This window comes from Triturus cristatus, chromosome 4_1 (genome assembly GCF_964204655.1).
Source record: "Triturus cristatus chromosome 4_1, aTriCri1.1, whole genome shotgun sequence".
Taxonomy (NCBI): domain Eukaryota; kingdom Metazoa; phylum Chordata; class Amphibia; order Caudata; family Salamandridae; genus Triturus; species Triturus cristatus.
Genome location: NC_140585.1, coordinates 555,346,389 through 555,369,301, shown reverse-complemented (window position 1 = coordinate 555,369,301; position 22,913 = coordinate 555,346,389). Strand labels below are relative to the sequence as shown.

General features: G+C 42.1%; 1 protein-coding gene across 1 annotated transcript in view; it reads right to left on the bottom strand.

Annotated features, from left to right (window-relative positions):
- The window catches only part of CAMK1D (calcium/calmodulin dependent protein kinase ID), a 1,392,645-nt gene that overhangs the window by 346,866 nt on the left and 1,022,866 nt on the right, over nt 1–22,913 (bottom strand). Inside the window, exon 5 of the mRNA XM_085652873.1 lies at nt 9,474–9,600. Coding sequence (XP_085508999.1) covers nt 9,474–9,600 — 127 coding nt within the window. The remainder of the gene's footprint in view (nt 1–9,473; nt 9,601–22,913) is intronic.

The following is a 22,913-nucleotide window of genomic DNA, read 5'->3' as shown; positions in this document are numbered from 1 at the left end:
TGTGGAAAGGTGTCCACTGCTTTATTGTCCTATAACCCTTAACTCTTCATGGTTATGGTGATCTCGTTCTTACCCAGGAACTGGTACCAGAGTGCAGATAGAGATATTTACATGAAATTGTATTCTTCACTAGGAGTCTTTTTCTCCTAAAGCATTCTGAATGTGCTGTTTGATTCTTCATCACTCACCTGCACTAAACTTTTATGTTGACACCATCTGAAAACCATTATTATATTGTATTATTTGGAACGAATTATCATGTAAAAAAACCCACCACTGTCTAGGCTCAAACAATCTACGTAGAAGACTGTATTCTCATGTGAAAACATTCCATCATAACTAAAAAACCCTAACCACATTAGACCATTGCTTCAGTCATATTAACACTCATCAAAGCAGCATTTATAACAAACTAAAATGTAAGAATTCCAACACTGTCTATGGCTCCAGCAATCAACCTAGAAGACTGCATTCTCCCATATGGCCATTTAATTAACGTAAAAGCTCATTAACACACTAGACCATCACCTCAAAGATATTAACATAAACCTAAACAAAAAGCAACACCCTAGTTCCCAAAATATATTCAAACTCCACACACTAACCAGCTTTACCATACTTCCAACACAGTGCAGACCATATTGGTACCTTCTTCTGTATTATGCCTCTATAGTGGATCATAAAAGAGTCAAGAAAGGTAAACTTTAAACTCACTTAGTCCTTCAAAACTATGTAACACAACTGCTGCAATAACCAATACTCAAAATAACAGAGTTACCATTACATGTTAAAAATATCATGTTCAAAACTCTCATTGAATATTACTTCATTGCACCATACCTGCCAATGCTATGTGTGAGGATGGGGCGGGGCCTTGGAGGGGGCGGGACCTCCTGCCAAGAGCTACCTAAGAGGCACTCTGCCCCTCACTAACCCCCATAAAAACAAAGGTACATTGAGGCTGTCGCCAATGTCCTGAGCTGTTTTCACACCTCTTAATGGACATCGGCTGCTTGCAGCCTCCGATAACACGCTGAAAGTTCACTGTTTACAGTGGCTTTCAGCTCGTTTTATCAGCCACTGTGTGATTTCGACTCCTTCCAGGGTGACTGTGTGAAGGGAGTCGAAATCGCGCAAAAGGGAAAGACCCAGATCAATCCCACAGATAGGCAGCGACACCACAATGGTCCAGGGACATTAGCCCGAATAAAGCACACATGGCCGGAGGGTTGAGTGCGTTCCCAAAGCACCCTAAAGTTAGATGCCACATGAAGTTAGGAACACACAGCCAATCAGGACACAGCACACACCGCACATGCAAGGATCACACCCTCCCCATGCTGGACAACTAGACTTGTTAACCACTGCTCCTCATTGTGTCCATGCAAGGCCGAGACCCACCAGCATTTGTTATCAGGTAGAAGTAATTTATGACTCCATGACTAGGCCTGCTTCCCTCTTCCTAAAAAGTATCTCTGAATTGTTTTATGATGCTTCAAGAAATGTATATAATGGAGCCCAGATCCACTGTACTTTGAGACAGTTCTCAGATCCCCAAATCTGTAACTGTTCTCCTGGCCAAAGAGTTTGATTAAACCAAATGTTCCTGTTTTGCCAAACGCCTCATGTCTTTTGTCTTTTCAAGGTAATTCACATTTGAGCCACAAGTACTACAATTCGTGCTTATAAACCACTCCATGATTTTCATGGGAGATTTTTTTTATAAGGGTAGCAAACTGTCTTATTTAGAGTCTTAGTGCTTGTGTTATATATTGAAAGAATTAGGTTGTTAGGACTGGACATTCAGGTGAGGGTCCTAGAAAGTGAGTCATATAGGTGATTGCAAGGGGCGTGCAAAAAGGTTTTGAGGGGGGTCTTAGAAGCTGCCCAAATGGTTTACAGGCAGCATTCTTGATATAAGCGCGGTTTTACCTAAGATGGTTTTTATGCCAAAAATGGGGATGTATGTCGTTACAACGCACACTTTTACAACGCATGCACTTACAACGCATTTTTTACAACGCAACATCCATTACAACGCATTCCATTACATAGCATGACACTACAACGCATTTTTAAAAACTACCTTTACAACGCATTCCATTACTTCGCATACTACCTTTACAACGCATACCATTACAACGCATAATATTAAATTGCATTTAAGGTAAGTATTAGATAGTATAGGGGTAAAAATTACTTTTCTAACTCCAGGGGGTGCAACAGTAAGGTAAGTGTTGGATAGTATAGGGGTAAAAATTACTATTCTAACTCCAGGGGGTGCAACAGTAGGGAAAGTGTTGGATAGTATAGGGGTAAAAATTACTATTCTAACTCCAGGGGGTGCAACAGTAGGGTAAGTGTTGGATAGTATAGGGGTAAAAATTACTATTCTAACTCCAGGGGGTGCAATAGTAGGGTAAGTGTTGGATAGTATAGGGGTAAAAATTACTATTCTAACTCCAGGGGGTGCAACAGTAGGGTAAGTGTTGGATAGTATAGGGGTAAAAATTACTATTCTAACTCCAGGGGGTGCAACAGTAGGGTAAGTGTTGGATAGTATAGGGGTAAAAATTGCTATTCTAACTCCAGGGGGTGCAACAGTAGGGTAAGTGTTGGATAGTATAGGGGTAAAAATTACTATTCTAACTCCAGGGGGTGCAACAGTAGGGTAAGTGTTGGATAGTATAGGGGTACAAATTACTATTCTAACTCCAGGGGGTGCAACAGTAGGGTAAGTGTTGGATAGTATAGGGGTAAAAATTACTATTCTAACTCCAGGGGGTGCAACAGTAGGGTAAGTGTTGGATAGTATAGGGGTAAAAATTACTATTCTAACTCCAGGGGGTGCAACAGTAGGGTAAGTGTTGGATAGTGTAGTGTAATATTATGCGTTGTAATGGTATGCGTTGTAAAGGTAGTATGCGATGTAATGGAATGCGTTGTAAAGGTAGTTTTTAAAAATGCGTTGTAGTGTCATGCTATGTAATGGAATGCGTTGTAATGGATGTTGCGTTGTAAAAAATGCGTTGTAAGTGTAGTGCGTTGTAAAAGTTGCGTTGTAAATGTTGTTCCCCCAAAAATAGCATTGTTGATCTCACATGGATTGTAGGTAAGCCATATTAGTCTGAAAGATTTATCATTTTAAGAAAAGGTTTATGAGCAAGCTCATGTTATTTATGTACTGCCCAAGTCATGGCTCCGTATCTCAAGAGACAAGGCTCAGCGGACAAGAAATAGGTATTGTGCATGGCGTGAACTCTTGACGAAAGTGTGACTACAAAGTCCGCCCTCCCCTGAGACCTTATGGAGCCAAGAATTGGGTTTGGGCAGTACATACATAGGGTAATTTCCTACATGATGGTTTGTATATATATGCATGTATCTGATTGTGATAATTTTGCACCACTATACTGTATTGTATATTGGTAAAAGAATTTCTGAGAAAAGGAATTGTATCATGGTACATGCTGTCCACAATTTGCACTCCCCTTAGTGTTGACTGTAGTCCCCTTAGTGTTGACAGTACAGTCAACAATGAGGGGAGCACAAATTGTGGACAGCATGTGCTATGATGCAAAGGAGCATACTTTTCCGGGATATGATATAGCGTCTGGCCACACCCTTTTCCCTGCCAAAACTGATTTTCATGACCTTCTCTACCATTTATCACTTGTTCCTTTTTGTAAAAATTGAATTCCAGCCCAATGATTGCACTTCATCTGGTCTGAGGCGGAGAGTACGGCCCGGGTGTGGAGAGTACGGTCCAAGCCAGAGATGCCATCCAGACTGCGGACATAAAGATATGACTCGTAAAGGTCATCTGTGGATACCAAAAGTCGTAAAGTTAGACTTTTGCCTCAGATTGCCTTTGTGAATCGAGCCCAACATGTTGTTGCTGGGTTCTCCTCATGTTCTTAAATTCCCATCCATTTGACCAGCTTCATCTCATTTCTCAAACACAAGACTGGATCTTCAAGGAGGTTGAAGTATTTGGATATTCATCTTAGGACAATCTTAGAAAGAGGTCCCAGTCATGAGTGTTTGTGCTATTTACCATATTTCCAGAGAAATATACTGAGATGTGGCCATCAACAACTCAAGATTGGACTAATGTGACTTAATTTGTGTGGGTCTCCCCTCATAGTGGACAAAAAAGGCTTCAATATTCTCAGAATTTGGGGAAATGCCTAATCTGCTGACAAAAAAGATGCACACATTTAACTAAACATCAATGATGGTCACTGACCTCTAGTTAGATGCTGTGTTATCTACAATTTTTATTTTTAAAGACTTCCACAGCTTAATTCTATTTTATGTTACGTGAACCTGCTCACTGTCTATGAAATGCTGCTCATCAGATGTATGAGCAGAGGTGCAGTAGATTCTTTGTGCAAGTCCAGCAGGTCTGTCACGCCCTGACCGTGAGAATTTGTATCCTCAATGTTCTATAACTTCACAGGCCTGTTCGAAATTCCGTCACCCCTTCAAACCCAAGGTTCTCCAAGGGCAAAATAAAAGGTGTGTTTCTGATTCCTTTTTACCCACCCTCATTCAGCACTTCACTGTGATCTCTATTGTATAAATAGACAAATCCAGAACAACTAAATAAAGTTTTATCTCAGTGGTTCTTCCGCTGCTCTGTCAGCTAAGGAAGTAAGAAGGAGATCTTCTGGATCTGTTTTGACTCCATTAACCTATCTCAGTAGAAATGGATGGGTTTTATGGTTCTGCATTAATTTAATGGAATTGGAAAGTTACCATAAAAATCTCTATGAGGATTATCTGTTGTGATTCACTAGTGAAAATTACACAACCACTCACTTTCAAGAAAGGAATGTGAAACCATTTCAAGATTACAGTGGGTAAAATAGTAGCAATGCATTCTAGTGTGCAGTAGAAAGAAACAATCCATGACATCTCTCCTTCATCGCCTGTAACCATGCATTGAATCAAAACAGAATGGGTAAACACATGTTCACTGTCCACCTTTTTTCTTGAATTACCATGCATCTAACTTTTAATGTTGACCTACTCAAACTAAGTGCCCCTTCTTCTGTGACATTTTTCCTGTCTTCCATATTGTTTGTGCCTTGATTTTGACATGGAAAACTTTGATGAAGAACTGCAAGTGCGTGTTGTAGATCACAAAGAAAGTTTATTTTTGTGCTGGGCAATGAATCTGAAGTAATCTCATGACTGTCAATCTGTGATTACCACATGAGAGACTTTTAAAGACTATCATGAATGTCATGTGAACTGCGATTTCTATGTAGAAGCCTCTTTTGAATTGATAATCATCTTAGACCAAGATATGATAAGTGTCTCCTAGACAGGAGATGCTTATCTTCTCTCTCTGAAAATGTGGCTCGCTTAATAGTCCGCGCTATTGGTTGTCCAAATAATCAAAGATGTGTTACGTTTTTATTGACTACCTGAAAAAAAATACTAAGACCCTCATTATGAATGAATTGAGTTTTATAGAGCGCACGTAGCTGCCCTGGGGCGTCCAAGCGCTAAGAATACCAACTGAGGCTAAGGTTGCTTTAGGGAAGAATATCTAACCTACTACTAATTAATGAACAAAAGCGTTTTCAGCTGTTTGCGGAAAGAACTGAGGTCGGGGTTGGACCTTAGATGTTGGGGAAGAGCATGCCACAGCTTGGCCACATTGTAAGAAAAGGAGCGACCTCCCGATCTTGATTTCTTTATTTTCGGTACAATGGCCAAATTGGCAGAGGTTGAACGCAGATGTCTAACGGGCTGATAGGGTGTAATAAGGGGAAAATTAATTGCTGGGCCTAAAGACCAAAAGGCTTGATGTGCAATACAAAGTGATTTGAAATTAACTTTTTCCCTAACGGGAAGCCAGTGCAGTCTCCTTAGGCCGGACTTTACTGATGATCTGCGGGGGATTTGTAAAAGAGTCCGTGCGGCGCAATTCTGTATCAACTGCAGTTTGCGTAGAGTGAAGTCGGGAGCTCCCAGATATAAAGCATTCCCGAAATCCAACCGTGATTGGATCAGGCCCAGAACCACGGTCTTTCTTACTTCGAAGGGGAGTAAAGGAAGGACCTTCCTGATGACTCTAAGGATGCCGAAACAGATAGCAGATAGTCTTATTGCCTGCTGGTCAAATGACAGGGACCTGTCCAGCCAGACACCAAGGCTCTTAATGGTATCTTTAGGCACCGGGGCAGGTCCCAAACTGGGTGGCCAGAGAGTATCGATGGAAGAAGGTACGAGACGACCTAAGAGCATAAGCTCAGTCTTGTCTCCGTTGAGTTTGAGACAAGACTTGGTCATCCAGCTCTTAACCATCTCCAGACAGCCTGCAAGGTCCGCACACGCTAAGGATCCCCCTTCCTGTGCCAGAGAAACCACCAGCTGAGTATCGTCCGCGTATGTAATGATCTTAATACCATACGGATGGACGATCTCAGCTAGTGGCCTCATGTAGACGTTAAATAACGTCGGGCTCAACGATGATCCCTGCGGGACTCCACATTCCAGAGGCTTACTGGTGGAGGTGACATTGCCCTCATATACCTGGAAGGATCTGTCATTCAGGTAGGACCTGAGCCACTCCAAAGCCTTGTCAGATATTCCGGTGTCCAGGAGACGTTGCAAGAGGATATCGTGATTAACGGTATCAAATGCAGCGCTCAGATCGAGGAGGATGACTGCCACCGATCCTCCCCGATCTAAGATCCTCCTGGACTCCTCTGTTACGGCCAATAGTGCAGTCTCGGTCCCATGCTTGGGGCGAAAGCCAGTCTGGGAGGGATCGAGCAGCTGGTTTTGTTCGAGAAAAGTTGTTAATAGGCCGTTTATATATTTCGCCAAGATTTTAGCTGCCCAAGGCAGCAGGGAGATCGGACGAAAGTTGTTAAGATTCTTGGTGTCCAGATTGGGTTTTTTAACAAGGGCCCTCACCATGGCCTGTTTCCAGGCCACTGGGACTGTGCTGGTAGAGATTGAGGTGTTTAATACAGCTAACAGTGTAGGAAGGATGGTCTGAGTGGCAGAGAGTAGAATGTGTGGAGGTGCTGGGTCCCTAGGGGACCCTGATTTCACTTGATGCATGAGGGAGGTGAGATGGTCCACATCCATCTGGGGAAATTCCGCCAACATTGGAAGGCAGTTGGATATGTTTTCTTGTAGGGGACATAAAGGTGTCTCCTTCAAAGTAATCTGCTCTGAGGATGTAAAAGAGGAGTAAATGAGATTTATTTTCTGGAAGAAGAAGTTAGCCAAATCTTCACAGCGGAGCCGAGGAGTTTCGTCAATAAGTGGAGGCGTTGGGAGGTTAATAAGACTTTTTACAATCTTATAGATCTCCTTAGAGCTGGAGCTGGCCTCTGTGATTTTGTGTGCCTAGTATAGAGATTGCGCACTCTTTATGTCTTTTTTGTAGACTCTGATAGCCTCTCTATAGATGGTTTTGTCTGCTCCAGCATATCCTAATCGCCATTTACGTTCCAGTCTCTTACAGTGCCACTTTTTCATCCGTAAATCATTCGAATACCAAGGAGCTGAAATCCTAGATCTTTTTAAGGCAGTTTTCTTCATAGGGAGCGTAGCATTTAAGGAGTTGTTTATCCATTCGTTAAACATTTCATTGGCCAGTGATGGAGTCTGACCAACTGAGGGAATTGAATTTTGTAGTTCCTGCGTCCACTGAGCCAGCGGGATTTTAGACCAATTGCGTGTTTCTCGCACTGTGGGTGCGAGGGACGGAGATGTGTCCGTTTTCCATGAAAGCGGGATTAATGCATGGTCTGTCCAGGGGAGTGCTATAGGGAGGCATGCTTTCAAGTTGGGACAGTTGCTAAACACCGGATCCAACAAATGACCTTTGGTGTGCGTGGGGGATAACACCAGCTGAGACAGCTGTAGAGCAGAAAGGTCCCCAATTAATTTATTGGCGATGGAATCATCAGGTTCATCGAAATGAATATTAAAATCGCCCAATAGCGTAAAGTTGGAGGGTGAGCAGGCTAGGTCAGCGACCAGCGAGGGCAGAGAATCGTGAAACTGTTTGGCTGGGCCCGGAGGGCGATATATAAGTGCACCAGAGAAACTTGTATTGGGAGAGAATTCCAAAGAGAAAGATAAGCTTTCGCAGTCCGAGAAGGGATTAGGGGTGCAGCGACAGGTGAAACAGTCTCTGAAAATGATTGCCAAACCACCCCCTCTTTCATTCACACGGTCCTGTCTCACAATTTGGTAACCCTGCCCCAGGGTTTGAACCAACTCCGGGTCGGATTGCGAAGTTAGCCATGTCTCGGTGAGAAAAAGAACATCAGGTTTTCTCTCCTCGAGTAGCAATGATAGTTCTGTACAGTGTCTAGGCAGAGACCTACAGTTTAAAAGGGACATTCTAAACAGTTGTTGCCTGTGGGTGTGGGGCTTAACACTGCACCTATGTGGTGGGGGGTAACACTGCACATAGCATTACTGATACTAGGGGCTGTTATCATCAGGGGATCACTTAGCCTTCATTCCGCTATATAATCTTGCATATCATGTAGGAATTTGCGGTTCAACATCTTTTTCTGCATTGTGAACCCATAATTATAGGCATTTTACGAAGTCCTCCAGGTATAACCTCAAGGTATTGTCCCTGGTAATCAATGTGAGAGAACCGCACCTGTGAATATTAGGTGCGGTACTACCGTACTACTTGTAATTCTGTTTTGAGTACCCTTGAGTCAAGTTGGCAACTCATACCCAGACCTTAAAATGTTAGAGTCACAAATACCCTTCCCATAGATGTCAGTGGTGCAATTATCTGAGGACTCAAAGTATTAGCACATTAGCTGCTGCTGCAGGCACCACAAAGGTAGAACACAACTGAGAATCATAAATATGAATGCTATGTGGCCTTGAGTCAGGGTCTTTTCACACCATTGCTAATATGAACAGACATTGTTTGATGAGGGTGGGTGAAGAAGAATTTTAAAGTAGGGATATATATTTACAATCTTACAGCAGACAACAGTTATAATGTTTTAAGCACAAAACATTCAAAATAACACTTGTCAGATTAAAAGATATAATTCAAGGTATTTTCGAATAAGGTTATGTCCTTTAATAAAAATGGTGTCTACAATATATGCTTCTAAACACCCTGTACTATGTGATGAGCCCAGGTCTTATATGAATCTTTCAGATTCACCCTTAAACAAAAAGTGAATAAGTATTCCATAGTAAGAGAAACTACAATTTGGTTAACAGCAGAGGTGGTAAAAGCTATGTTTTCTGATTCACAAACAAGAATGTACTGTGTAAGATGGTAGGAGTGGGAATGGCCAAAATATTATTTTTCCTTCCAGAACTGTGATGGTTAGGAAGGAATTGAATGCAGTAAAATAATGTATTACTAGCATGCCAGTTCATACATCTTCAGTAATAGGATTTTCCATATTCTCCAACATATAGTCAAATAATATTTATATGCAATTACTCACCAACATATCCTGGTGTTCCACAGGCAGTAGACATGACATCTCCTTTGCCTTCCATTTTTGACAATCCAAAATCACTAATCATTATTTTGGATTCTTCATCTTGGCTGTAGTACAAGAGGTTTTCAGGCTAAAACATGATCAGTAAACATTAGATTTTAAAGCACATACTGTTTACACGAAATAAAAGACTTAAAATATACACTTTACACGAAAGGAATACATGATGGTCTTACTCTCAAAGAATAGAGCTTTCTGAGTCATTGTGAAACTTATGTGATTTTCTAGAATAGTGGAACGCATTTGAGCCATAATACTTTCTCATGTTACTTTGTCAGTCTTAATTAGTTTCAATTATATTGGAAATGCAAGGTAGAAATAGCAGTTTGGCAGAAACACTAATCAATTAATTTTTTATAAATTAGCTTTTCAACTTTATCTAACTCTGCAATTGTGCAGTGGCATCCAAACATTCCAACATAACAAAAGTTGCCTGCCCCATCGTCACTACCAAATTGGTCTTACATTTCCATGTTAAATCGGTATGTCTCCACAATAAGCTCAGCTGTCTCTATTCCCAGATACTTAATAACAAAGGGAAGTAACCTTTGGATTCATCTCACTATGAATTGCGATTAGGAAGTGGCAGCTTTGTCTGTGATACACAACTCCTAGAGGTATTGGTTAGTTCTTACCCATGGGCAACTTCTCAAAGATTTGACCATTTTCCCCAATTCCCTTATTGTAAAACTTGCCATGCTCTGTGGTACAATCTCCCAAACTGCCACTCTTTATCCTAATGGTAAAGGGATGTTAATCAACGACTAGGGACACAGCATATGGGATACCCTCTAGAAGTAGAACAGGGTCTTTGTGATGACCAAACCTTTTAATTCTAGATTTCGCTGGCATACTCTCAGGTGGTACAAGTTAAGTCAATAAAGAGAGTAATGTAAATGTGTTTGCACATTTTGTTGCAGTAATATATTGGTTCTTCATGTATGATTATCCTTCTCTGCCATTATAAAAGTCCTATTGCAAAATTAGAAAGCCCAAGAACAATGTTTACTCAGCAGCAACTCAGACTGGGAATTGATGCTGTGCATTTCTCACAGTGCAGGCTGGGACTCACGATGTAAATACCCTGGCATCTCCTTTGTCTAGCTTCTCATATTATATTGAGACACAGATCTGCTAGGTTATTCCATGAGACTGCAGTTAATTTGGCCATATTTGTCCTATGCCATAATGATTCCTAACTCCCAAGATATTATGGGAAACGTAGTTTGGGAGCAGAAGTTATTTAATATTTTGTGAGTTTAAGAATGCCATGTCTACAATTTTAGGTATAAAGGGCTTTAATGACATAAAGAACAGTGGCAAAACCATCTGTTTTGTACCGCCATGTAACGTGCTACAAGGCCCCTCAAGCTTGGGGAATAAAACACAGATGGCAGCCATATGAAGCACAGATCGAGGCAGGTTGCACAGAGGCAGGGCACAAATACTGTTTGTGCATGTGTGCGCATTTCTGTATTTGCACACTAATCTATTTTTTTTTAAGGAAATATAAATAGAAAATATGAATAGAACAAGTGCAAAAAGAAGAAAAATAAGTTATCAAAAATCTTTTGTGTGTCAAGTTGTACTGCAATATTTATGTGGATTTTAAAGTTCAACGTTTATATACATTTTGTTTAAGTATGTCTGTAACATGTGAAGAAGTCATAGCTATGTCCATCAGTCAAGTGATATGATTTGTTGTCTTATATATGTTTTATGTTACTTTGTTTGCAGCCCTGAAGAAGGTCTCTTGGCTTGTTGCCAAATTGAACGAAACACGTTGGCTGCCTTTTTGTGAAATTTCATTTGGATTTAAAAATAAAGGATTGAAAGAAAATATAAAGAGACTGAAAAGTTTTTTGTTTAAGTGCACTGCTCTTTATGAAATAACATTGGCAAAACCATCTGTTTTGCACCACCATGTAACGTGCTACAAGGCCCCTCAAGCTTGGGGAATAAAACACAGATGGTAGCCATATGAGGCACAGATCGAGGCAGGTTGCACAGAGACAGGTCACAAATACTGTGTGTGCGTGTGTGCACATTCCTGTATTTGCACACTAATGGCTTTGCCAGTGCTTGTTTTCCTCAGTAAGGTGCCTTAGGAGTTAATGGTATGAACAAACATGGGTCCTGTGCTCACTGTGCTGTAGGACTCAAGGTGTATCTCAGTCACACAAGACTGAGACCAGTCTAGAGGTTTCTTCTGTTCCCAATCAGATGGGAGATGGCTTTGCATTGAAAGCTAGACTGTTAGCACTGGCAACGAGCTACGGCTGATTTCCATATGGTTACTTCCTGTCCATAGTGGTGCAAAGAATAAAGATACAATGGATGAACTGGAATATGTTCCAGACTAATTACTAGGCCTTGGGTGAAATTGTAATTAAACCGGAATAATTTAATTTAAGTAATTACTCCATTACATGTGTAATGTGAAATTACCAAATTATGAGATTACGCCAGGATGAGCAATTAAGAGTTATTTGGGGCTAAAATCCTACTGCAGGAACACAGGAACAACGAGCTACTGCTGTCCGCCGTGTCCTGTAGTACTATTATCTCAGAGAAAAATGCATCCTTAAGCCTATTTTGGACGTAAGTGTGCATTTAATTGCACTCTATTTTATATTGTTTGCCTCAGCTACTTGATATGACTCAATGGGCTGAACAGTAGCCACTGACATATGCAGTTTCGTGGCCATAAGTTTGCATTCCAGAAAGGCAGACTCATCTTCCTGAGATGGGTGAACTGAATGGCATAAATTATGTAACAGTGAGAGTGATTACTTATAGGGCCTAAAAACGGCCCAAATGTGGTATTTAGAGCTATAAAAAATCAGTCATTGTTTTTATTTCTATATTAGTAGTAGAGATCTCTCTGGAAGGATGAAAACCTGCAAATATTTAATGTATGTAGAAAACAAGTTCTAAATTCCAGCAGTTTTATGTCCTAGCGTGCAATCTCAAAATAAATCACAAACAACATCTCACAGAGATGCTAAAGAGAAAAGACAGACTCAATTTAGGAGGACGACTCGAGGCTAAAATTTGGAAAAGTCATTTGCATCACACTGCAATACACAGATGGCATTCAGGACTCATATTTGTGTGATGATTTCGAATTTTCAGACTATTAAACGTGCAAAAAAGCACCACATGAGTCTCTCTGATAGATGTAATCCCGTGGGTCACATAAATGCCTGCTGGCTGCTTCAAAACATTTGGGGAAGAAAACATTTGCAGCCATCACCTCATCACTCTCCACAATCTAATCATGGTATAGCTTAGAAACTGCTGCTGTTTTTTTTTGGCTGCTCACTTCTAAGAAACGTGTTTTTAAGTATGTCCAGAAAATGGGGGTTGTCTACCGCCCACACATTGGCGTCACAAAGTAATTAGCCATAATACGTGTTCTAGCATCAATAGGTTTAATAGAAACCAGACTGTGAATTTCCCGAAAGAAACTGTGCCTTGCTGCTATCAGAAATAAAGCTGAAAGAGAGCCTGATGGTGGTCTTTTACGGATAGGGACTGTGAGAAAGTGAGCCCCTGGTCTCCAGCCAGTGACTGACACTTCCCTTAGCCCAGATGAAAGTAGGTCAGATGAACATGCCTTATTCCTAGAAAAATAACAAGACTTATGTTTGGTCAGTACTGACCACTCTTTTATCTCTATGACGTGTTAGCTGTGCACATGTTGATGATCTACAAATAACACATCAGTATTTGTGAAAACAAATGGATGTATGTAGTAGATGTGTGAATTAAATGAAAAAGACAAGAGACCCTATAGGTTCAATGAACTCAACACATGCCAAGTAGACTGAGCAGACAAAGGAAAATCAATGGCCACCTTTGAATTAGAACTTTTAAGAATCAAATACTTGTTAATGTACCAGAATTATGTTTACATGCAAAAAGAAAAGTTTTAATTGTGCTCTCTTTGATTCCAAGTCACTTTCAATTTGTTAAAATCCGATTCTCCTTCCTCGGAGTGTAACTTGTATTAGGGAGCAAAAATGTTATGTCTAGTTTTGCAGAGACCCCGCTGCTTCCACGAGCACCATCGGGGCACTTTTAGTAAAATTGCTCATTGCCTACTGAATAAACCATGGCATTGTGGCATGGCCAACATTCAGCAATTTTCCAACGTTTTCAAAGAAAAACTCACAAAGTTGGGAGTTATTTAAAAAAAAAAGTAAATTAATGTCCGGATATGCTGAAAGTTTTTCCTTGTTTGTAAGGGAAAACTGATAATTTTTCCTACCTGGAGCTACCATGTAAGCACACCTGTGTAGTGAAAAACAGAGCAGATATGGTGTCATAAGTCCTGTCCTAAATAGGAAAGACCATCTATCGCCATGGTGCCAGATGTTTTGTCAGTGGCGGGCGGTGATTCTCAACACTGGAGTGCTGAGGGACAAACCTGTGGAGGCTACAAAGATAATTAAAATGAAATAAATATGTACTTACCAGTGTTTTGCTCTCCACCGTGTTTTCTTCTTTCTTGTGGCATCAGCATGGAGCCTCAGTCAACCTCCTTCTGCAAATCCTGATGCTGCTCTCATGCTGCAGATGAGCAGCATGACAGTAGTGCCAGGATTGGCTGGAGTGGTTTGCCTTGACGCTACAGCACGCACAGGAGGCCTGTACCTGCTCTCCACCCAGCTGTCTGAGACAGCCAGTCGGACAGGGTTACGCTGCGCAAGTCAGGCTGGCCCTTGCAAGACAGCCAGCCAAAGTGACTTGCGCAGGGTAAACTGGTGGAGTGAGCACCACCCCCCTGCTGTCAGTCAGCAGCAATGTCCCGCCCCCAAACACTGCTCGGTCTGGGAGCAGTGAAAAATGATTACTGTTTAATTTTCACTTTTGCTGCGCCTGCTGCAGGGGGACGATGCGACTCTGTCCTAATGGGGAGACTGCCGCTGCGTTTTGCATTACAGTGCCGTTATTTCCAATGGCACAGCTGCTTGAATCTCTGCCCTCAGAAATACAGCAGCTTCCTCATTTCTAAGCAATACAGGTGAACAAAGATTTGGGCAGATGGGACATCCACTGGTTTTTGTAAGGTGTCTTGTTATCACCTGTACCCTAGGCCCTTGGATTGGTATCTACATCAATAAAGTGTAACTTGTTATGTTTTATTGCTGCATGCATACATGAAGTTGATTTATTACCACTGACATTCACCTGCTTTTGATATGGATAAGGACATTTGCATATAAAACAAAATGGATTTCAGCAGAGATCATGAATGGCAACTGGTTGGCTGCAGTAGAAGCCAAAACAGAAGGGGTGTTTTATTGAGGCACTTGGCTAAAATCCTTCCTATTTAACAATTATTATTATTATATCTCAATATAGGGATATCTTGTGCTTTCTGACACTGTTCATAAATGTCAATCTCTTCAGTAATATGATTCAGGGATTGTGTGGGGTTCTGTCACAAGTACCTTTGGCGTTTTTCTAAATGGATCTTCACATCCGTATAGCAGCATTCAGTTTCTAAAGACCTTTCTTATAAGTCGTTTGATTTAATTGTTTTAACCAGCACTTGTCTAGTGTCTTATGAAAATATTATCAAAAAAGGGGGTTGCAATCAATGAAAATTATATCTCAATTTCGCAGATATATAGTGCCTAATATGTTGTTTATGGAGCTTAGACATTAGAAGAAGCAGCAGGAACAGACACTCTGATGCTGTGACAGGGATACACTGAGATGGGGCATAAGACTGACAGTTGTGGCGCCACACTGCTACTGGTAGTGGTAAACACAGGGTCAAGTGGCAAGTTACCACTAGGATAAGCAGACATCATCATTGAGGCTGGGGAGATGCAAGGACCGGAAATGCTCCCTTTCAACTTGGACATTCAGTTATATGGCTATTGATGCATGCAAGAAATTGAGGTATTGGTTAAGGGGTGTGGGAGCCCCACTCAGGTAACAACCACAATCCTTGTGTGAAAGACAAAAGTCACTAATGCAACCAGCATTTAACTCTCTGGTAACTTGGCACGAAAGCAGTCAGGCTTAACTTAGAGACAATATATACAGTATTTATGCAGTACACAAAAAGTAGTAAAATAACAACCCAATGCATGAAAAATACCAAACCAATTTAGAGAAATAAAGCACATTTTAATAAAGAAAATGATACATGAACAGCAAAAATCCGATCAGTATATTTAGTTTTCAAGCTTTAGGGAAAAAATTGCCTAAAAGCATAAAGCACCCCTCGAGGTCCTCTGGTCACGCTAGACCGGAGGGAAGTCATAAGCTCAGCAGGCCGATCGCAAAAGAGCACGGGTCAGATACAGGGGCCTGGTTGAAAAGTTACCTTCTAAGTCTGGCCTAAAGAGTTCCGTTTGCAATAGAAGTGCCCACGTTAAAGGAGACAGAGTGTTGCGGATGGTCGTTGATGTAGTGCGGAGAGCCGGTTGAGCATCGCAGACGCTAGTTGATGTAAGTTTGCGTTGTCGGTTGTCACGGGTTGTCGTTGCAGTAGCGCGAAGTACAGGTCTTATATTACTGGTCACCATGGACTGTTGTTGTCAGCGCCAGGAGCAGGATTCAATGGAGCTTCATGCTGCCGGTCATTATTGGGTGGCAGAGTGTCAGCTGGAATGAGCACGCTCGCAGTCATGAGGGCCCCAAACTTCAGGACTTTCACAGTTTCTTTGAGAGGAGTACACTCTTATGCCAGCCAAGGGTCCAGGACCTGGGAAGTCATTTCTTGGGGATCAGGGGCCCACTCCAGCAGAGGTCAGCAGAGCTCAGACAGCTTCAGTTATAGGTCCAGGCAGGTCAATTTGCAGCCGGTCAGCTGGGCAGTTTCAAGGAGGCTTCTGAAGCTTGTTCTGTCTCTGTAGCTCACACAGAAGGTCAGACAACTGACCATTTGAGTCACTCTGGATAGCCTAAGATGAAGACAAGCAGGTCCCTTTTTCTTTTCAAACAGCAAGGCAGTCCTTCAGGCAGCGGGACATGCCGCTGGTATCAGGGCATTCTTTCTTCTGCAACTTCCACAGATCCAGGAATGTTCTAAAGAGTAGCTCTAGAGGTCTAATATTTATACCTGGTGCCGGCCTTTGTATGGGGGTATTCCCTGTCCTACCCCCAGAACTGGTTCTGGAAAGTACTTCCCCTGTCAAGGCACCAAATTATCTGGGGTGACAAAAGGCAGTGTGGGACTGGTTTCAGATTCTTTCGCATGTGCCGGAGGCACAGCCCTTTGAAGTGTAAATAGGGCTGGATACAACCCATCCTCAGTCATCCTGCCAGGATAGCCCATCCCGTCCACACCTTTGGGTTACTGTCTGGAAGCCCTACACACACCCAAACAGCAGAGCCATTAACAGTTATGTGACCCAGGGCATTGGCAGGGAGCACAAATGGTTGGGCACAAGAAAATGGCACCTTTAAAAGTAGAATTTTTAGAGTTCAAACTTAAAATCTGACTTTATCATTAATGAAGATTGTAAATTACAACTCATTTGAGTGTAAACAGCATATCTCTACCTGCTCCCAATTTAAAGTTAGCCCCTATCAAATGTAAAGAGGTAACCCAATATTAGTCAATGGGATAGATATGCCTTACAACAGTGAAAAACGACTTTAGGATTTTTTCTGTGCCAGGACATATAACACTTTAGTACACATGTCACACTTTGTATGAGCCTTTAGGGCCTACCTTAGGGGTGACTAATAAGTATTAACAAGCATTGGCATAGCCAATAGGTCTCGCCTTTGGGGCCTTATAAGTGTTTAGCAAGAGCTATTGACTTTGCCAATATCTTTAAGCTGTGCTGTAGAGAAGTGTGGCTGCTGTGCAGCATGCTGAAAAGTTTTAATAAAAAAGTGTCAGAATCACTTTAGTTACCTTATATTTGACCAAGAAGGCATTATGTACAACTGAACGACCATATTAAATAAAGTTTTTACAATAAAAAATCTCCTCAGTTTTCTTTTGTTCTTGCAATGCTGGCAACTTGTTTCTGCCTATTCCAATGGTTGTTTGTTAAAGCTTTTATTTGAGGGGGCATAAACAATAGGAGGGTGAAGGTTGGGAACTAGTACCTGTATTATAACACTAACAGCGGCCAGACACTAGGGGAGAATCAAGAGATGCCAGATTCCGAGAGCAGGTCTGAGGTGGTGCTGAGTGATGCTGAGGTGGTAGTGGTGGTGGTGGTGGTGATGACGACTGGTGCGGAGACAATGCTGAGGTGATGCTGAAGGATACTCAGGTCTTGCTAAGTGATGATGATGTGGTGGTGTACTAGTGCAAAGGCGATGCTGAGTGATACTGATGTGGTGCTGAGTGATTCTGATGTGGTGCTGAGTGATGCTGTGGTGGTGCTGAGTGATGCTGTGGTGGCGCTGAGTGATATTGTTGTGGCCCTGAGTGATGCTGTGGTGGTGCTGATGATGCTGTGGTTGTGCTGAGTGATGCTGTTGTGGCCCTGGGTGATGCTGTGGTGGCCCTGGGTAATGCTGAGGTGGCGCTGAGTGATGCTGTGGAGATGCAGAGTGATGCTGTGGTAGCCCTGAGTGATGCTGTGGTGGCCCTGAGTGATGCTGTGGTGGCGCTGAGTGATGCTGTGGAGACGCTGAGTGATTCTGTGGTGGCGCTGAGTGATGCTGTGGTAAAGCTGAGTGATGCTGTGGTGGTGCTGAGTGATGCTGTGGTGGCCTTGAGAGATGCTGTGGTAGCCCTGAGTTATGCTGTGGTGGCCCTGAGTTATGCTGTGGCGGTGCTGAGTGGCCCTGAGTGTAGCTGTAATTTTATGCATTGTATTATATATCTGGATGCAATGACAGAAGCAGCAAAATACTAGTCGGGCGGCAAACCATATATGCTAAGCGCAGGTTTTTAGCTTACATGTTTTTGAGCAATGCCCTTAAGTACATCGACCACGCTCCTTTGTCTTTGACAGACCGCACCACCCCGTTTTTTCATCCCACTTAAACCCCTGAGTATTATCTATGAGTCAGATGCACACTAATTACTTTGTGACACAAGTCTTTTCTATTAGCATTTGATCCGCCCTGAAATCTTCAACAATACAATCATGATGACTCCGTGGAGCCACTGATCTTCAAATTGGGAACAACAAAACCACTTTCCAAGGTATTTGACAGTCCTGGTGTTGTAAGCTACAAGTCTTGTCGATTGAAATCTTTATTGACAATCTTTATTGATACTTACAAGCTGTATTCATTCTTGCAGCTTGTTTAACATCGTCATTTGGCTGGTCCATCTATTGCAATTCAAAGTCTGGGAGTCACCTTTATCATCAGGTACTTCATTTTGCTCCAATATAGTTGTAACCTTGCACCACTTGTAGGGAGTTTGGTCCAATGATAATGACACCACACTTTTTATTTATTTTTTTCCAACTAGACATTTTCAGTCCACGCCCTGAGGATAACCCGAGAACTGTGTAGGGTTTGAAACGCGTTGGCATGATGGCTGAAGGCTACTAGTGACGTTTGGGCAACACAGGGGAAATAGCAAAAGACATTAATCCCGAGCTGTGACATGACCCTTGAGATTATTTAGTCAGCTTCAGCCCAGTATACAGGCAGGATTCTTTAATCCGTAGATGTTCGCCTGTTGATCATTTTTTTGTTTTTTACATATGGACTGGTTTCCTTCAATGTATAGGAGGCCAATGAGAATATAAATGGTGTTCTTACTGTATATATTTGTATATTGATGTTATGTTTCATCACTGTTTAGGTCCTGTGATTTGTTTATATTTTATGTATTTTTGAATGTATTGAGGTCATAAGGAATCATTGTGTTCTCTTTGTCTTGATGATATATGTTTCTCTTTGTCATGACGAAATATTTGCTTGAAAAAAATGTGATAAATGATTGAATTGAATGTGATTTAAATCACGTGTACTTAGAACTGATTGTCTAGGTTCATTCAAGTAATTGTGCAATATCCTATCTGGCCACTTGTTTGTTTTCAATAATTACTTTCAGCAGCATCCCTGGTCTCAAAATCATATAATTCAAGTGAACTCTTCTCAAGTTTCTTTGCGCAACCGTTAGCGGTCGCACTATGTACGAGTCCAGTCACAAAAGAGAGCTGTGCGACACTGAGACTTCCGGACAGGTTATGGACACGGGTAGAGTTTTAAGGGCAATAGGAGCCCATCACTTATGCGTAATTAGGGTATGTAGTGTACAGGAAGTGACGTACACGGAACACTGAAAAGTAAATGTTCCGTCATGTTTAGAACAAGCATGGAAAGTGCAGGTGTAGAGGAATCCTCTGACAAAGTGAAGCGAAGCTGAGGGCCCTCAAGGAGGAAGGGCCAGAGGTTCGGGGGAAGGGGAATGAGCCATCCCTGCAGGTGGAACAGCAACCGGGTCCTGTGGACGAGGAAGAGGAGCTGCAGCATCAAACCCAGGCTCTGTGGGGGAGGTATGGGCATTGAAACAGGACGACTCTACACGGGGACGGCAAAGTAGTAGGACTAGACTAGTCCGTGCTAGTAACATTTTGTAGAAAGTGCAATGAATGCATAGAAGTTTGGAGTGGTAGGACTCTGGCAAATCAGTGTTAGTTTTAAAACAATTTTCTCGCAAAGCGGCCCCAGTTATTGGCGGAGCATAAACGAGCTGTCAGCTACACGGGGTGGGTGGAGCTGCTTTAGAATTTTTTTTGTTGCCCGTAGATGCGCCCCGTGAACCTACGAACAGTGTAGTTTGATTTTTAGTATCAACAGCGTCTCAAATTATGCACGTAGTAGGGCGCTTGCAAGTGTCACAACACATTAATCAGCATCTGTGGCAATCGTTCTATTAAAGATAACCCTTGCTAAGATTGGCTGCCCTGCGTGCGCACATCTTTACGCCTGCGCAGTTAGACAACAGCGAAAAGCACTAGCAAAGCCAATAACTCAGTATTGAGAGCCTGATGCCTATTGGCTTTGCTAGATGGCAGTGTCCGGCAGCCAATGGAGATTTTGAAAAAAAAAATGATGTAATAAGCAGTGGAGGCTCTTGTGATAACCTTTCAGGGCTGTTTTATGCGTAGATGACTGCAGTTCCTCGAATGCACAGTAAATTGATTGTATAAAAACAATTAAAATGTTAATTTTTTTGTTACAACTTAATTTAATCCAGAAGCATCTGAAAATGTTTCGAAGTATGATTTTTTTTAACAAAGTCAGTAGGAAGTATAGCACAAACAAACAAGCAAATGGTGCGTGCGAAAGTGATCGCGAGCAAGACCAGGCGCGCGTCTGCGAAAGTGATCGCAGGGACGCACTTTGTGGTGGGGATGGGGCAGAGCGAGGCACCTGGGAGAGCGCTGTAAGGCTTTATGAGCCATGACGGCCAGACGGAGAAAAGACAGATGGCGGCTGTGCGCATGCACATGCTCGTGAACGCAAGCTTGAGGCCAGAAAAAGCCTCTGGTAACACTTTAAAAATCCACTAACTAAATGTCTCGCAGAGCAGCGCACGCACTGGCTCAGGCGAGACCTACAAAGGGAAGTTTAAACCTGGCAAAAAGATTACTTTGCAAGGGCGAAATGACTGCAGTGGCACACATGAGACATGACTCAAAAATGCTACCTTAGTGGGTAGCACTCTGAGTGCTGCAGGCTCACTAACAGCATTTAATTTACAGGCTTTGGGTACATTTAGTACCATTTACTAGGAACTTAAAAGTACATTAAATATGCCAATTATGTGTAGTCCAATTTTACCATGTTTGAAGGAGAGAGCACAGGCACTTTAGTACTGGTTAGCAGTGGTAAAGTACCCAGAGTACTAAAGAAACAAATTCAGAAAAACAGGAAGAGTGAAGGCAAAAGGTTTGGGGTAATACCACACCAAGGATGTCAGCTTTAACAACACCTATATCAGGATATACAGATTCTGAAACCAGGAATACGCCATACACTGAACAGTTACAAAACAAATACTGTGGAAGAGGTACATATTGAATGGGGAATCTATCTATACAAGGCTAGAGAAGAAACGAGACAGTAAAATACTCACAAAAGGACTAGGTACTCGTTTTAAGTGATTGATAGACATAAAATAAGAAGCACAAACTGCGTAGATATTGCATTTTAGTGGATTAAAGCACCCCATGTAATGTATTAAAGGCCTAAACTTTAATATACTTGAATGTAAGCTATCACTTGTATGTCAGCCAATGGGATGAAAGCAATGCACACAATGGCTAACCCTCCATGCTGGAATCCACCAAGCATTTCAGCACCTAAGGCAGTGCACTAAAATAGAACATAATGACTCGACAACACCACACTCTTGTGAAATGAAAGCAGCAGCACAGACAACAATCTTAACTTTTAACATCACACTGAAAAGCAATGAACACAGTGACCAAGGCCATATGACACTCTTCAACAGAAGTAAAGGCAACCAAAAAGCACCTACGATATCACTTAAACATAATGTAAGATAATGTAATGATTGTACCAGGTGAACTCTATTGCTTTCTCAAACTGATCTCAACTCTCATATGTCTCAACATCCAATATTCCAGCACAAGAGAACCCACTAGATGCACTAGCAACACCCCATCAAAGCAACCGAAACAACGCCAAGAGCCATATAGCCTTCACTCTCTAACAGCACTGAACAGTGGTACCCTGGTGCTCCTCTGTTCAGGATCCATGCACCAGGCAGCCACTAAGAACCATGAGTCCCATCTGCTCCTACTAAAGCACCCACTTCAAATCTGTCACGTCTGTCTTAACCTGCACCATAGCAGCCTCCTGGTGAAAAGTCGCCCTCGCCCTTCTGCAGGCATGAAACCAGCTCAACACCAAATGACAACCAACTGACAATGAGTTGCTCTTTAGACCTCACGCCTGCTGCATGTACTACTGACTCTACCCATGACTTATGAAAGCATGTCCTTCTCAGCTGCCTGAATACCCTCATGAAACATGTCACCTTATTCGTACATGCATGTAGTACCTAAGCATTGATACCGCCTTGGGACTGGTTCTGAAGATACCAAGAGTCATGCTGCAATGCGCACCACACTCTGACAGGTGAGATATGTGTGTTAACTCACACTCCAAAGAACCTAGAACAATTGCTGCACTCTGCGGCAAAGCATTTCGGGAAAGCAGGAACATGCCGTCATTTCGCCTCAGTGACAAATCCGTCCAATAAAATGAATGGTATTATAATATAACAAATCAAAGCACAATCACTAAGTATCGCTGGACCTCTTGATTGGGAGATTCAATTGGTTTACAATACTATATCAGTAGAAATGGGGTGTGCATGTATGCATGGATTAAGTATGTGAATTTGCTTTTATGTAAATATGTGAAATTTTTGCTAAATTAAGTAAATATACGTGTAGT